This window comes from Lepidochelys kempii, chromosome 3 (genome assembly GCF_965140285.1).
Source record: "Lepidochelys kempii isolate rLepKem1 chromosome 3, rLepKem1.hap1, whole genome shotgun sequence".
NCBI classification, from domain to species: Eukaryota; Metazoa; Chordata; order Testudines; family Cheloniidae; genus Lepidochelys; species Lepidochelys kempii.
In genome coordinates this window covers 102,253,752-102,268,815 of record NC_136382.1, presented here as the reverse complement: position 1 = coordinate 102,268,815, position 15,064 = coordinate 102,253,752, and the positions used below count along the sequence as shown (strand labels likewise).

The 15,064-nt window shown below is 42.9% G+C and overlaps 2 protein-coding genes across 2 annotated transcripts; both read right to left on the bottom strand.

Annotated features, from left to right (window-relative positions):
- LOC140908249 (trace amine-associated receptor 9) lies at positions 1–1,029 on the bottom strand. Its single transcript, XM_073335199.2, has one exon. It carries the CDS (start codon positions 1,027–1,029, stop codon positions 1–3), a length of 1,029 nt encoding a protein of 342 aa, XP_073191300.1.
- A 13,006-nt stretch (positions 1,030–14,035) lies between these two features.
- Positions 14,036–15,064, bottom strand: LOC140908248 (trace amine-associated receptor 9-like). The gene has a single exon (XM_073335198.1). It carries the CDS (start codon positions 15,062–15,064, stop codon positions 14,036–14,038), a length of 1,029 nt encoding a protein of 342 aa, XP_073191299.1.

Sequence of the window (15,064 nt, the reverse complement as noted above, 5' to 3'; positions counted from 1 at the left end):
TCATTCAGAAAACAAACTCATTGTTGAGCAATCAAGGTGGAAGATTTTACAGCTCACAATCACTTTCATTGCTTTTCGAAACCAAGGATAAAAGACAGAGTAAATCAAAGGATTAATGGCAGAGTTAGAATAAGCAAACCAAACTGCAATGTCAAAGATAAGGGGTGGAATTATGAAGTTGAGGAAAGCATCAATTGTTACCATTATCAAATAAGGTGACCAGAATACCAAGAAAGCAATCACAGGTATACCCAGGGTTTTTGCAGCTTTCCTCTCTCTTCTCCCAACTCTATCACTGTAATTATTAGATGGCTGGGTATTGTTGCTCATCATCTCTATCATTCTAACTTGTTGTTTAGCCACAGCAAAGATCCTGCTGTAAAGTGCTATCATTGCCAAGAAAGGTATGAAATAAAGGAGAGAGGATACAACCACCCACATTTTATTTAAGATAATCTGACAACTCCCTGCACAGGAGAGGCCATTTACTAATTCTTGCATCCCTTTGTCGTTAGACCCAGCGAAGACAACAGAAAAATTGAATACTAATGAAAATATCCAGGCAGCAGCTATGAACATTCCTGAAACTGGCACTGTGAACTTGATGGGATAAATTAAAGGGTTGTTGACAGCAACATATCGATCAACAGAGATGAAACACAAGTGAAATATTGATGCTTGGCACAAAGATACATCTAAACAATAGTGAAATCTACAGAATATTTCCCCAAAATACCAGCATGTTTCAACAGATCTTACAGTGCTAAAGGGTAACACAGTCAGACCCAAACCAAAGTCAGCACATGCCAAGGAGGCAATCAAAAAATGTGTAGGTGAGTGAAGCTGCTTAAAATAAACAATGGAAACAACTACCATTAGATTTCCACCTACTGTAAAAATCACCAGCAAACCAAGCACAATATACAAAGATACTCGGAGTCCAGAAGACAATGGTGTTTTATAGCAAGATTCATTCATGTTCTCAAAGCAGTATTGCAAATCTTCGTTATCAAAAAAAGTTGAGTTCATTATTTCCAACAAATTGAATTCCTGAACTGATGGTTATGATCTAGTAAAGGAAATACATGCGCCTATTTCCAACTTCTCCTGGAAAAAAAAGTAAATATGGGTTTTAATATAATAACTCCACAATATGATCTTGAACACAGACATTAAGATTCATTCACAACTTTAAATATTATAACAATGGAAGATTTCTGTAGCAGCCACTTTTCCCTGGTGATTTAAAATAAGTGAAATAACTGGAAAAAGAAATTATTTTAATTTATTGTATCTGGAGTTAAGGGTTCGTTCTTACTTGTTTTGAATCTTCCAATGCCTCACTCATCTGACAAATTCCTTTTCACAAATCAGTGTTAACTGAGGTGTGAAGAGAATGTTGGAACAGGCTTCAATTTATAGTAATGTGTCCTCCCCTGGGTTCTGACGTTCAGGTTAAAGACAAAGCCTGTTCTCTCCTCTCCCAAAGAAAAAATAAAGTCTGAGGCATACTCACTGATTTTCCTAAATAAAGTCCCTGTGGTAAAGTGTGGGAAAACGGAGATGACAATAAGCTATAAAAATCATTATTAAGTTCTGCTGCAAAATAAGACCTGAAAATCATACAACTTTTTTCAGTAACAAAATGTAGGGCCACAGTTTCCATTCTTTTATGTCAGCTTTATGCCATGTAATTCCATGGTGTCAAATTGTTATGAGGGAGTGAGGATCAGGGCCTGAGATTTTCATAAGTAACATCAAAAGCGAGGTATGGAACTTCTTAGCCAGATCCTGTCTCTTTTGACTCTGCAGATGCTGATTCTTATGAGTCTTTGTACATTTATTTCTACAAAATATGTTAACAGACTGTGATGAGGTATGCAAATCCCCCCTGGTGAGGAAAGGGTTAACAGGCTGCTGTGGAAGGAGGGTCTGAAATTGGAGAATGTAAGTCAGTTGGGGCTGACCTCTGTGAGAGGGGCTTGGACAGGGATTTCTTGAGAGACTGCTACCTGCCACAGCCTCCCTGAAGATTAGTGTTTGCTGCCAGTGCTGTGCTTCTTACAGTGGGGTAAGTGACACCCAAATAAACCCACTTTGTTTTGTTACACCTGACCAAGCTGTTGGTAGTGGTTTGTCCTGAGCCCAAGAGTGACCCAGGTCACACAGACCAAGGATTTTTTTTTCTTTTTTACTTTCCCATGTAACCAAGTTCCTTTAACTGTTCCATGCCTATATATTTTTAAGGAATGCATTTTCATTCGGAAAGAAAAGTGCTACACTCATTATCAGATGATGCTCAGGTGATTTCATTTGTTTCCACATATTTATTACCACAACCCAGTGAAGTAGGGAAGAATGACGATCCCCCCATTACCGACAAGGAACTGAAACACAGGGATTAAGTGGCTACCCGGAAAATCTGTGTGGCAGATGAGGAACTTGAACTGAAATCTTCTTTGAGTCCCTACCAGACCACGTCTTTTTACAGGAAAAGGAATCACAGTTCAGAACTGCGTGAACTTGTGGGAAGGATGCAGTCTGCCAGGAGAGTTTGAGGAAAAACAGAGGCCAGAATAAACTAGCAGGACTGGGAAAGTCTGAGGACAATGACATGGAGGAAGATGTTTGGAGTGTATGCAACAACTGGGGGAGTAATTCTGTCCCATCCAGACCACGTTTCCCAAATTAGTAGGACCTGGAATGAAGGAAGCTACAGCTGGAGAAGAGGAAGCTGTTCCTGAATGAGAAACTGTTCACTGACAGGGAGTATGATAATCAGAGTGAGAGTGAGAGAAAGCGACTGAAGAACCAGGGACCTGGTGATTCAGTAAATGGGGACAGAACACAGTATCAATTCCACAGTGATTATAGATGGTTAATTGTTTCCCCAGTTTAAGGAGGATGATATATTGATGTCTATTTTACTGCTTTTGAGAAGGCTTGTGATTTAAAATGGGTTCCCTCTGCAGATTGACTCCATTTTCTGTTGTCCTTCTTTGGGAGGTAAAGCCATAGATGCTTACAGCCCAATGTTTGGGACAGGCTGTGGGGACTATAAACAACTGAAAGCAGCTTTACTCCTCAGATTTGTACTGACTGCAGAGAGACACAGGGAAATTTTGTTTGTTTGTTTGTTTGTTTTGCAGGGAGGGGAGTCCAAAAGGATAAGCTTGCCTGTATGGATGACTTTTATGGAGGTGGTAACTCAGGTAACTTTTCAGGAGTGGTGGGAGTGAGGGGAGCTAAAGCCCCTGCAATGGAAATATTGGGGGAGTGGATCTATGTTTCCACCCTCCTGATATTTTCAGCCCACACATTATCTCACAGAGGTGAGAGTGGGACCCATCTATGTTTCTCCCCTTGCGCATGTGCATGGGCGGTGGAGGGCTGAGGGAAAGAGTATAGGTGGTGCATAATGGAAGCTGGGGGAGGCTAAGCCTCCCCAAACCTCGTGCTGCTGGGGTGGGGCAGTGGTGGATTTGGGGTCCCTAGAAAAATCTACCCCTACCACAGCCCCAGAGCTTTTCCAGTCTCAGGCCATAGAGGGGGCAGGGCCTTGGGGAGGGGGAGAAGGGGGTGGAACAGGGGCGTGGCCACAGGGAAAGGGGTGGAACAGGGATGGGGCAGTGGGTGGAATGGGGGCAGGGCCATGGGAGAAGGGGCGGAACAGGGGTGGGGTTGGAAGGGAAGGGGCAGAATGGGGTGGGGCCATGGGAGGAGCCTCAGGTGGAAGGGGTGGACTGGGGGAGGGGCTATGGGCTCAGAGCTGTAGCCAGAGCCGGGAGCTTGACCCCAACCAAGGCCGAGCTCTCAACCCCTCCCACCCCCCACCCTAGCCAGGGCCATGTGGGAGGCGCCAAGCTCTCAGCCCCCACTGCCCTGCCCTGGCCATGGCTATGGGGGGGCTGAGAGCAGCGAGTGGGGGTGTGGCCTCTCGGCTGTAAGAGGCAGGCAGGGGGCTAGCCTCCCCAAGGGGAAGCTTCACCCGCAGCCCATGAGGCAGAGGGAGAGGCAAAAGCAGGACCCAGAGGAGGGTCTGAAGCAGCCACAGCAGCACAAGAGATTAAATTGGCCGCAGGGGAGCAGGTGGAGAACATCCAGGAGAGGGGCAGGACTTGAAGCACGTGGGCTATCCAGGGTGAGGTGTGGGACAGGGCACCAGCACCTGGGTGGGCAGTAAGGGAACATTGTGCACAGGTCACCAGCCACTGTGGGGCAGGGAAGCACAGGACACCAGTGCCACAGAGGCCCATTTGTGGTTCACTACTCTGTCAGCACCTTTTGTCAGGCCTGACATACTCACTACACCTCACACACTAGTGTCATGATATTTTTCTAAAAGGTGACCTGTAATATGTCATTGGAAAACTAATAACTCACTGATCATTAATATTCTTGAGTGATGTATGTATGCAGTATACATTTAGAGTTTTGGATATAAGCTGGAATGACGACTAAAATGAGTTTAAGCCAGGCACGTCAGGGGGAGTTGATAAACTGGTCCGTCCTAGGCAAAGGAATGTGCATTTGTTTTCTAACCAGCCTGATGAGCAGGCAGAGACATATGTAAATGGATCTTCATTTAGGTTAACAGAGCTGACAAGCTAACAAATGTGGGAGGAAACAGCTTTGAGCAAGAAAGTGAAATATTATCTGGGCTATAAAGACAGTGGGTTGAACCTCAAGTGAGAAGCAATTGAATCAACTGATTGTGTACCATATTAGGGTATTCTAAAAGTTTATCGAGTGAGAAGTTTTATGAAAGGCTATGACACACAGGTGATTAATATCACGATGAAATATATGTATTAACACTCTAGAAGGAATTACAGATACTCATTGAAATTAGGCTTTACAGCGTGTGCCCAAACAAAAGGAGACACAGGTCTCTCTCAGACAGGAGGGAATGTCACTGCTATTTACCTGTCTCCTATGTAAATTAAGCATGGCGGAATCAAAACAGCGGAAGTCCCATTTATGTACAGGTGGATGGGAAGCCCACAGAAAGGGAAAAACAGCATGAGATCACCCTGCCTCTTGAAACAAGGTCATTGAACTTTGGAAAATATAAGCAAAGACAGAAGCCATCCTTGGCATCCATTACTAGACAGATCCAAGGGAACAGAACTCTTGCAAGTTGAGGGTCCTTCAAAAAAGGTGGGGGTTGAAGTCTCTGCAAAGTGAATATAGCTGAAAAATCTGCTTAGGCAAAAATCTTACACAGGAAAACAAGGGAAGACAGTACCTGGTACTTCTGTGGAAGGTTCTAAGTGAGGGAAAGCCAGCCGTGGCTGGGAAGAAGGAAGATTGGTGTGAGAAAACATCTTGAACAAAGCCTGTACCTTGCTAGATTAAGTTTTGGACTTAAGATTTGTGTCTTCATTTTTATTTGCTTGTAACCATCTCCACTTTTATTTCCTTTACCTGGCATCACGTAACCTATGTCCTATTGTTAATAGGTTTGTTTTGTTTTTACTATAAATCAACTCAGTGCTGTGTTCGCAAGCAAGGGTGTACTTACCCCAGTTAACTTAACATGCTGTGATGTGTTAAGTTATCTTTATTATTAAGTTATCTAAGTTAAGTTATCTTTATAAGTTTCCATTATCTTTGAAAACTCGTGGCGAACCGGGGAAGTCCCGGATGACTGGAAAAAGGCTAATGTAGTGCCAATCTTTAAAAAAGGGAAGAAGGAAGATCCTGGGAACTACAGGCCAGTCAGCCTCACCTCAGTCCCTGGAAAAATCATGGAGCAGGTCCTCAAAGAATCAATCCTGAAGCACTTGCATGAGAGGAAAGTGATCAGGAACAGCCAGCATGGATTCACCAAGGGAAGGTCATGCCTGACTAATCTAATTGCCTTTTATGATGAGATTACTGGTTCTGTGGATGAACGGAAAGCAGTGGATGTATTGTTTCTTGACTTTAGCAAAGCTTTTGACACGGTCTCCCATAGTATTCTTGTCACCAAGTTAAGGAAGTATGGGCTGGATGAAAGCACTATAAGGTGGGTAGAAAGCTGGCTAGATTGTCGGGCTCAACAGGTAGTGATCAATGGCTCCATGTCTAGTTGGCAGCCGGTATCAAGTGGAGTGCCCCAAGGGTCGGTCCTGGGCCCGGTTTTATTCAATATCTTCATAAATGATCTGGAGGATGGTGTGGATTGCACTCTCAGCAAATTTGCGGATGATACTAAACTGGGAGGAGTGGTAGATACGCTGGAGGGGAGGGATAGGATACAGAAGGACCTAGACCAATTGGAAGATTGGGCCAAAAGGAATCTGATGAGGTTCAATAAGGATAAGTGCAGGGTCCTGCACTTAGGACGGAAGAACCCAATGCACAGCTACAGACTAGGGACCGAATGGCTAGGCAGCAGTTCTGCAGAAAAGGACCTAGGGGTGACAGTGGACGAGAAGCTGGATATGAGTCAGCAGTGTGCCCTTGTTGCCAAGAAGGCCAATGGCATTTTGGGATGTATAAGTAGGGGCATAGCGAGCAGATCGAGGGACGTGATCGTTCCCCTCTATTCGACATTGGTGAGGCCTCATCTGGAGTACTGTGTCCAGTTTTGGGCCCCACACTTCAAGAAGGATGTGGATAAATTGGAGAGAGTCCAGCGAAGGGCAACAAAAATGATTAGGGGTCTGGAACACATGAGTTATGAGGAGAGGCTGAGGGAGCTGGGATTGTTTAGCCTGCAGAAGAGAAGAATGAGGGGGGATTTGATAGCTGCTTTCAACTACCTGAAAGGGGGTTCCAAAGAGGATGGCTCTAGACTGTTCTCAATGGTAGCAGATGACAGAACGAGGAGTTATGGTCTCAAGTTGCAGTGGGGGAGGTTTAGATTGGATATTAGGAAAAACTTTTTCACTAAGAGGGTGGTGAAACACTGGAATGTGTTACCTAGGGAGGTGGTAGAATCTCCTTCCTTAGAGGTTTTTAAGGTCAGGCTTGACAAAGCCCTGGCTGGGATGATTTAACTGGGAATTGGTCCTGCTTTGAGCAGGGGGTTGGACTAGATGACCTTCTGGGGTCCCTTCCAACCCTGATATTCTATGATTCTATGATTCTATGTGTGTGTGAACCTTATGATTTCTCTGAGCTGTCCAGGAGAGGGCTGCACACTTCAGGGCACAGAGTTTTGGGGAAATTGAGGACTGGGAATGTGTTGGAGCCACCCTGCTGGTTGCCATGAAGGATTGTGGAAGCCATAGTGGGGCTGTGAGGCTGTAGACCGGCTGCTGAAGTCAGAGTTGCTGAACCAGGGCTGTCTAGCACACTGACACTCAGGTGGTGATTGCATGATTGTGAGCTGGCTGTGAGTGTCCCAAGCCAGGCGCTACAGAAGCAAAGCATTGCAAGGCAGCCAGGGTTGTAGTGCAAGTGGTGACAAAACCCCTTACTGGTCTGCATTGCGCAACCAGAACCTGTGCCAGCACCCCCCTCAGTAAAGAGCCTCAGTAACTCCCCTCGATCCCCCTCCTATCCCTCTGTCCCCACCCCATTCACAGCAAGCTTCCTCCACCCCACCCCCAACTCAGCTGAGGGATTATCTCTGCAAATGAGGCAAAGATGCATAGATTCCCAGATGAGAAGGGACCATTGTGATCATCTTGTCTAACCTCCTCTATAACACAGTCCATAGAACTTCCCCCAAATAATTCCTAGAGCAGATCTTGTAGAAAAAAATCTAATCTTGATTTAAAAATTGCCAGTAATGGAGAATCCACCGTGATCCTTGGTAAATTGTTCCAATATTTAATTATTCTAATTGTTGAAAATTTACACCTTGTTTCCAGTCTGAATTTGTAGATTTTTCAATGTCCAGCCTTTGGATCGTTCTATACCTTTCTCTGCTAGATTGAAGAGGCTATTATCAAATATTGTTTTCCATGCAGGTACTAATAACCTCTGATCAAGTCACCCCTTAACCTTCTGTTTGGTAAGCTAAATAGATTGAATTATTTAAATTACCACTATAAGGCAGTGGCTCTCAACCTTTCCTGACTACTGTATCCCTTTTAGGAGTCTGATATGTCTTGTGTACCCGCAAGTTTCACCTCACTTAAAAACTCCTTGCTTACAAAATCAGATATAAAAATATCACAGAACACTATTACTGAAAAATTGCTGACTTTCTCATTTTTACCATATAATTATAAAATAGATCAACTGGAATATAAATATGGTACTTACATTTCAATGTATAGTATATAGAACAGTATAAACAAGTCATTGTCTGTATGAAATTTTAGTTTGTACTGACCTCGCTAGTGCTTTTTATGTAGCCTGTTGTAAAACTACGCAAATATCTAGATGAGTTGATGTATCCCCTGGAAGATCTCTGCATACCTCCAGGGGTACGTGTATGCCTGATTGATGGTCACGGTTATAAGGCATGTTTTCTAAACCTTTGATTTTTCTTGTGGCTCTTCTCTAAACCCTCTCCAATTCCACAACATCTTTACTGAATTTTGGACACCAGAAAAGAATTCCAGCAGCAGTTGCACTTGTGCCAAATACAGAAGTACAATAACCTCTCTATTCCTACACTAGACTCCCTTGTTGATGCATCCAAGGATTTCATTCACCCTTTTGGCTACAGAGTCACACTGGGAGCTCATGTTCATCTGGTTATCCACCATGACCCCAAATCTTTTTCAGACACTATTTCCCAGGATAGAGTCCTCCATCATGTAAGGATGGCCTATATTCTTTGTTCTTAAATGTATATTTATATTTAGTCATATTAAAATGCATATTGTTTTCTTGAACCCAGCTTACCAAGCGATCCAGATATATCTGTATCACTGACCTGTCTTCTTCTTTATTTACCACTTCCCAAATATTTGTGTCATGTGCAAACTTTATCAGTGGTGATTTTATATTTTCTTCTAGGTCATTGATAAAAATGTTAAATAATGTAGGACTAAGAACTGTCCTCACTAGAAACACCCACTTGATGACAATTCCCTGTTTACAATTACATTTTGAGACCTATCAGTTAGCCAGTTTTTAATCCATTTAATATGTGCCATGTTAATTTTATATATTTCTAATTTTAATCAATTTTAATGTTGTGTAGCATCAAGTCAAATGCCTTGCAGAAGTCTAAGTATATTAGATCTATTACCTTTATTTTTTGATGAGATTATGTATTTGGTTGGTAAAGATATCAAGGTAGTTTGAGAGGATCTATTTTCCATAAACCCATATTGATGGTCATTAATTATATTACCCTCCTTTATTTCTTTATTAATTGAGTTCCATTTCAGCCACTCTTTTATCTTGCCTGGGATAGATGTCAGACTGGTGGGTTTATAATTACCTGAGTCAACCCATTTATCTTTTATAAATACTGGCAAATCACTAGCTTTCGTCCAATCTTCTAGAAGTTCCCCAGTGTTCCAAAACTTATTGAAGTTCAACATTAATGATCTAATGAGCTCATTAGTTGGCTCTTTTAAAACCTTTGGATGCAAGTTATCTGGACTTGCTGTTTTAAAAATGTTTAACTTCAGCAGCTGCTGTTTAACATCCTCCCGGGATACTAGTAGAATGGAAAGAGTGTTACCATCTAATATGACTACATCATCTGTTGTGTTTTTTTCCCCAAGATACAGAACAGAAATATTTATTGAACATTTCTCTCCTTTCTACATCACTATTGATAATTCTACCATTTTCACCTAGAAATGGACCAATAACATTGTTAGGATAGTTTTGGTTCCTAATATACTTTTAAAAACCTCCTCCTTATTGTCCTTAACTCTGCTAGTCATAGAGTTAGAATCATAGAATCATAGAATATCAGGGTTGGAAGGGACCCCAGAAGGTCATCTAGTCCAACCCCCTGCTCAAAGCAGGACCAATTCCCAGTTAAATCCCAGTTAATTCCCAGTTCTCCTTGTGTCCCTTTGTTTCCCTTATCAGTTTTCTACAATTCCTAGCTTCTTTGAATTCCCTCTGAACCAGGTTTATTTCCCTCTAAACGAGGCTGATTTTTTGGAGTTGTATATTGAACAGAGCTGGGAGGGAAGCCAGCTCTGAGGAACACCGGAGACAGTGGGGAAAAGCAGTGTCATGTCTGTAATAAACTGGATCATATCATCTGGAATTGCCCATTTCATCCATTAGGGATAAGTCTGGTCCTAGAGTGACAGCCTGTATCTCAAACTTAAGGAGTTAACTGTGTGACTCAGCCTCTGGAGGGAGGGACTTGCCCAACCACCTCATCTGGGGCACACAGTGTATGTGCTTAGGAGTTAACTCCTAAAACCCTGGTACATTACTCCTGCTGTACCCAAATGGGAACAGAAACAATGGATCCCCAAGGGGGCAGACAGTGGAAGTTAATGGGAATAAATTCCAGGCACAGAGGGACACAGGCACAGCCCACATCCTCGTCTCACCGCATGTAGTGAAACCACACTAGGTGCTGGGGGGAAGACTTAAGTGGGTAAAAGTTCAAGGATAAAACCATTTGCTCTGCCTTTAGCTAAGGTCCTGTTCAAGAAGCTGGTGGGTGCAGGGATGCTGGTGGTGGCGGGGATGATAGAGGATATTCCATCTGATGTTTTTCTGGGGAAATGATGTAACAGGTTTGAGCACGGGCAAAGTGTGAACTGCTGGCTGTGGGAGGCTAGCTTCCAGTCCAGCCCCTTTTGCCTGAGGCCCCGACCCTTCTGCCCCCTCCTCCAGCAGAGCCCAGAGCATCTCTACTGCCGTCTCAGGCTAGCCGCCCCCCCCCCAGCCCCAGAGCACAGGGATGGTGTGCAGCGCTTACCCAGCCCTCCTAGCACTGTGAGGGCTGGCACATGGCCCCAGCTCCAGAGCACTGGAAGTAGCCCCCGCCAGCCCCGGAGCACTGGGAGGGCAGGCAGCACGGCCCCAGCCTGAGCCAGGGCAACCGCATTGGGGGACTGGAGCTGCAAGCAGACTGGGAAGCAAAAGAAGGGAGCCTGATGGCAGAGCATGGGTGGGGCCAGGCCTAGCTGTTTGAGGAGGCACAGCCTCCCCCAGCCTATGGTAGCCGCCGCCCATGGGTCTGAGCAAGAACCTATTCCACTACCTCAGTTAGCAAAGGGGAGGATGGAAATAGAAGGCTGTTGTCACTCACAGCAGCTACAGGCTGTCTGTGAAAATGCACATGAAGTAGGTGGAAGAAGGGAGGGGACTTTTCCCACCCCTCCCCCTTAATAAAAGAAAGAAATGGGAAACCCAGGAGACTTCCCAGTTCTCCAGGATGTGTGAGCCAAGCAGGCTGTAGAGTCATTTTCACTTTCATCCCCTGGCCCAATGACTATTCATTGTCATTCATAGTCAGTCCTAATGACAATGAATAGTATTTGGGCCAAAGAGCAAAAGAGTGACTCTACAGCCTGGTGGTAAAGGCATTCACCTAGAATGTGGGAGACCCAAGTCCCTGCTCCAATAACTATTTTAGACATAGTGGAATAGTTTCAGCAGGATAGACTGAGAGACCTGTACCAGAATATTCTACAGTGCAGTGGCTAGACCACTCTCCTGCAATGTGGGAGACCCAAGTGCAAATCCATTTCTATGGCAGGCAGAAGAAGGAAATCAAACCTAAATCTTCCATATCCCAAGGGGGATATAAAATGTTGCAGAAAGCTAAACTGGAGATATATAGAACACAGAACCTGTTTCCTTCCACACCCTTTGGAACCTTATCTAAATCCTGGGCCTAGAAGACCATAGAAAGAAAGATTCTCACCCCTTAGAACAGTGAGTATACCATTACCCCCTCATCTTCTGCCATTGAATGAGTGAACACATTCAGAAAGAATAGGACCAGCTATAACACCAGCCTAATAATGCCCTTTAAATATTCAGATAGAAGAACTAGACCTCACCCTTTGCAGAGGAAGCAACTATTAGGCCTTGAGTGACTGTTTCTCACCTCATTTTGTTTGTGAAATCAGTGAAGGTCCTGAAGGGGTGAGACACAGAAGGAAGTGTCATGGTAAAGAAAAGCAGAAAGACATTCAAAGGCTTGTTTGTAAAGGGGCCATGAAGAATGCAGAAGAGTTGCAGAAGGCAAGGAGCATGTTTCAGGAGCTCATGAACAGCCTGGAACTGCTAGAAGCCAGGGAAGCAGGAAACAGGAGAATCCAAGAGAGGAAGGGAGCTCATTGGGAGTCTGCTGATAGTGTTGTGAATTGTCAGCATACCAGGAGTTTATCTGAGACAGAGATAGAAAAGAGATGGAAGTGTGCCTAAGGAGGGTTTAAAACTTCACAAGTAGGCTGAGAGGAGCCTAGAACACATTGCTGGATGTTTGGGGCATTTATCAGGAATCATATGAAACCTGGGAATTCCAGAGTGCTGTTCCCAGTCTCTGTGATACTCAGCACTTGCATGCAGAGTAACATTCAATATCACTTCCTTTATTCACCATTCATCGTTTCTCCACTGTTGTCTGGGAACTTCCATCGTATTAGAACAGACTACTGTAATTCAGCATGATACTCGAAGTGCAGGAAACTATTTCCTCCAAAAATCAAGATACCCAGTCATTTGGTTGGAGAGAGGATTGGTTTAACATATGTTATTAAAATCCTTTTGCTGCTATTACAAATACAAAAAACTGCAGGAAAAGTTCAGAGTTCTTTGAGGAGGGACCATAAAATTTCAGGCTATCACTCTCATACCAACAGCACTAGAGCTACTTAAAGCCACACAGGGGAAAAGGTAACTTACATGGAGTTCACTGCAGCTTATTCTTAAAAAGGGAATTATAAGACAACATTTTAATCAGCCTCAACAATTTGCCCATTAGCAGGCCTTCTTCCTTGTGGTTCTCTCCTTGATTGTGGAAAGAGGCGGGGGCTTATATAGACCTTTTGTTTCTCAGCATGCCTTCTCCCAGATTAGGAGCAGTTATTTCTGCCATAATCACTACATGCCCTCCCCTGTTGTATTCTTCTGGTTCTGTGAGAGAAAAAGCGGCTGGCATGGAGAGGACCTCTAGTCCACCCTGCTCACAGAATGGAGCTTTGTGTTCTAAAAACAGAATGATCAGAATGGGCTTCTTTATAAATGCCAGCCTGCTTCCTTGAGATCACCTACTTCTCAGTAATCACCTGTCATTCAGGTATTTTAAAGGTGACCCGGGACTGGTACAGAGTTGGTCTATATGAGTTGTCTCAAAAGCGTTAAATGACCTGTATACCCCATTCAGTTGCTCAGAACGTCATGGAGGGCATACAGCATCATAATACTTTGATATTTTAATCACTATTGCTGAATAAGGAAATGGTCTGACTACCATTAAATCAATAGGACTTTTGGTATTAGCCCTAGATGGAATCTAATTAGACCTTCATTTCTGTGCATGTACTGTATGTCTATCTACATTATTTTTGATCCAGTAGCTTTGGGGAAAGCAGTGTGGGTTGGAATTATGGTCATATTGAAGTTGCCATTATGACTTGAATTTTCCCTGCAACAACTGTTCTGTCCTATCTGCATCTGATTTGCAAGTTCCATAAGATGCCTGTTTCCCTCAGTCCCCATTCCTGTCCCCATCTTTGCTAGGTAGGTTTTTCATGGGCTCTGTATGTTTCCTATAGTTCACAGTGGCCTATTCTAGGGTCTAGAGAGTTTCTAAGTCAACCAGTGATACAGAAAAATACAAAATAAAATTATCCAATCAGAGCTAAATATATCTGTTTATAGTGCAATGTATTCTAATTTTGTCAGAAATTCTATATAACAATGTTATATTTAACAAAAATAATGCTATATAATACAGAGAAGAGTCAATTAAGCAAACATTTTCGTTTTTATTCAGTCTCATTAAAAAAAAGATATGCACTTACACTTTAAATCAGAACATTTTTTTAAAAATAAATGGACTTTACTAAAAATAACTCAACATGATTTTCATTAGGATTCAAAGTATATAGCTATAAAAGCCTGGGAGATTATTTTAAAGGAAAAACAACAAAACAGACAGAGGAAGACCGTGACCTGGAATCAGAACTTAGCAGGACAAGATACATTTTCATTCAGAAATCAAACTCATTGTTGAGCAATCAAGGTGGAGGATTTTACAGCTCACAATCACTTTCATTGCTTTTCGAAACCAAGGATAAAAGACAGAGTAAATCAAAGGATTAATGGCAGAGTTGGAATAAGCAAACCAAGCCACAATGTCAAAGATAAGGGATGGAGTTATGAAGTTGAGGAAAGCATCAATTATTACAGTTACAAAATAAGGTGACCAGAATACCAAAAAAGCGATCACAGCTATACCCAGGGTTTTTGCAGCTTTCCTCTCTCTTCTGCCAACTCTGTCATTGAAATTATCAGACGACTGGGTTTTGTTGTTCATAATCTCTATCATTCTAGCTTGTCGTTTAGCCACAGCAAAGATCCTGCTGTAAAGCACTATCATTACAGAGAAAGGTATGAAATAAAGGAGAGAGGATACAACAATACACGTTTTATTTAAGATAATCTGACAACTCCCTGCACAGGAGAGGCCATTTACTAATTCTTGCATCTCTTTGTCGTTAGACCCAGTGAAGACAGTATAAACACTGTATACTAATGAAAATGTCCAGGCAACAGCTATGAATGCGCCTGAAACAGGCACTGTGAACTTGATGGGATAAATTAAAGGGTTGTTGACAGCAACATATCGATCAACAGAGATGAAACACAAGTGAAATATTGATGCTTGGCACAAAGATACATCTAAACAATAGTGAAATCTACAGAATATTTCCCCAAAATACCAGCATGTTTCAACAGATCTTACAGTGCTAAAGGGCAGCACAGTCAGACCCATACCAAAGTCAACACATGCCAAGGAGGCAATCAAAAAATGTGTAGGAGAGTGAAGTTGCTTGATATAAGCAATTGAAATAATTACCAGTAGATTTCTACCCACAGTGAGAATTGTCAGCAAACCAAGCGCAATATACAAGGTTACTCGGAGTCCAGAAGACAATGGCGTTTTATAGCAAGATTCATTCATGTTTTCAAAGCAGTATTGCAAATCTTCATTATCAAAAAAAGTTGAGTTCAT

Excerpts from the sequence above, each read along its gene's own strand:
- LOC140908249 (XM_073335199.2), bottom strand. The coding sequence starts at position 1,029 with ATGAACTCAACTTTTTTTGATAACGAAGATTTGCAATACTGCTTTGAG.
- LOC140908248 (XM_073335198.1), bottom strand. The coding sequence starts at position 15,064 with ATGAACTCAACTTTTTTTGATAATGAAGATTTGCAATACTGCTTTGAA.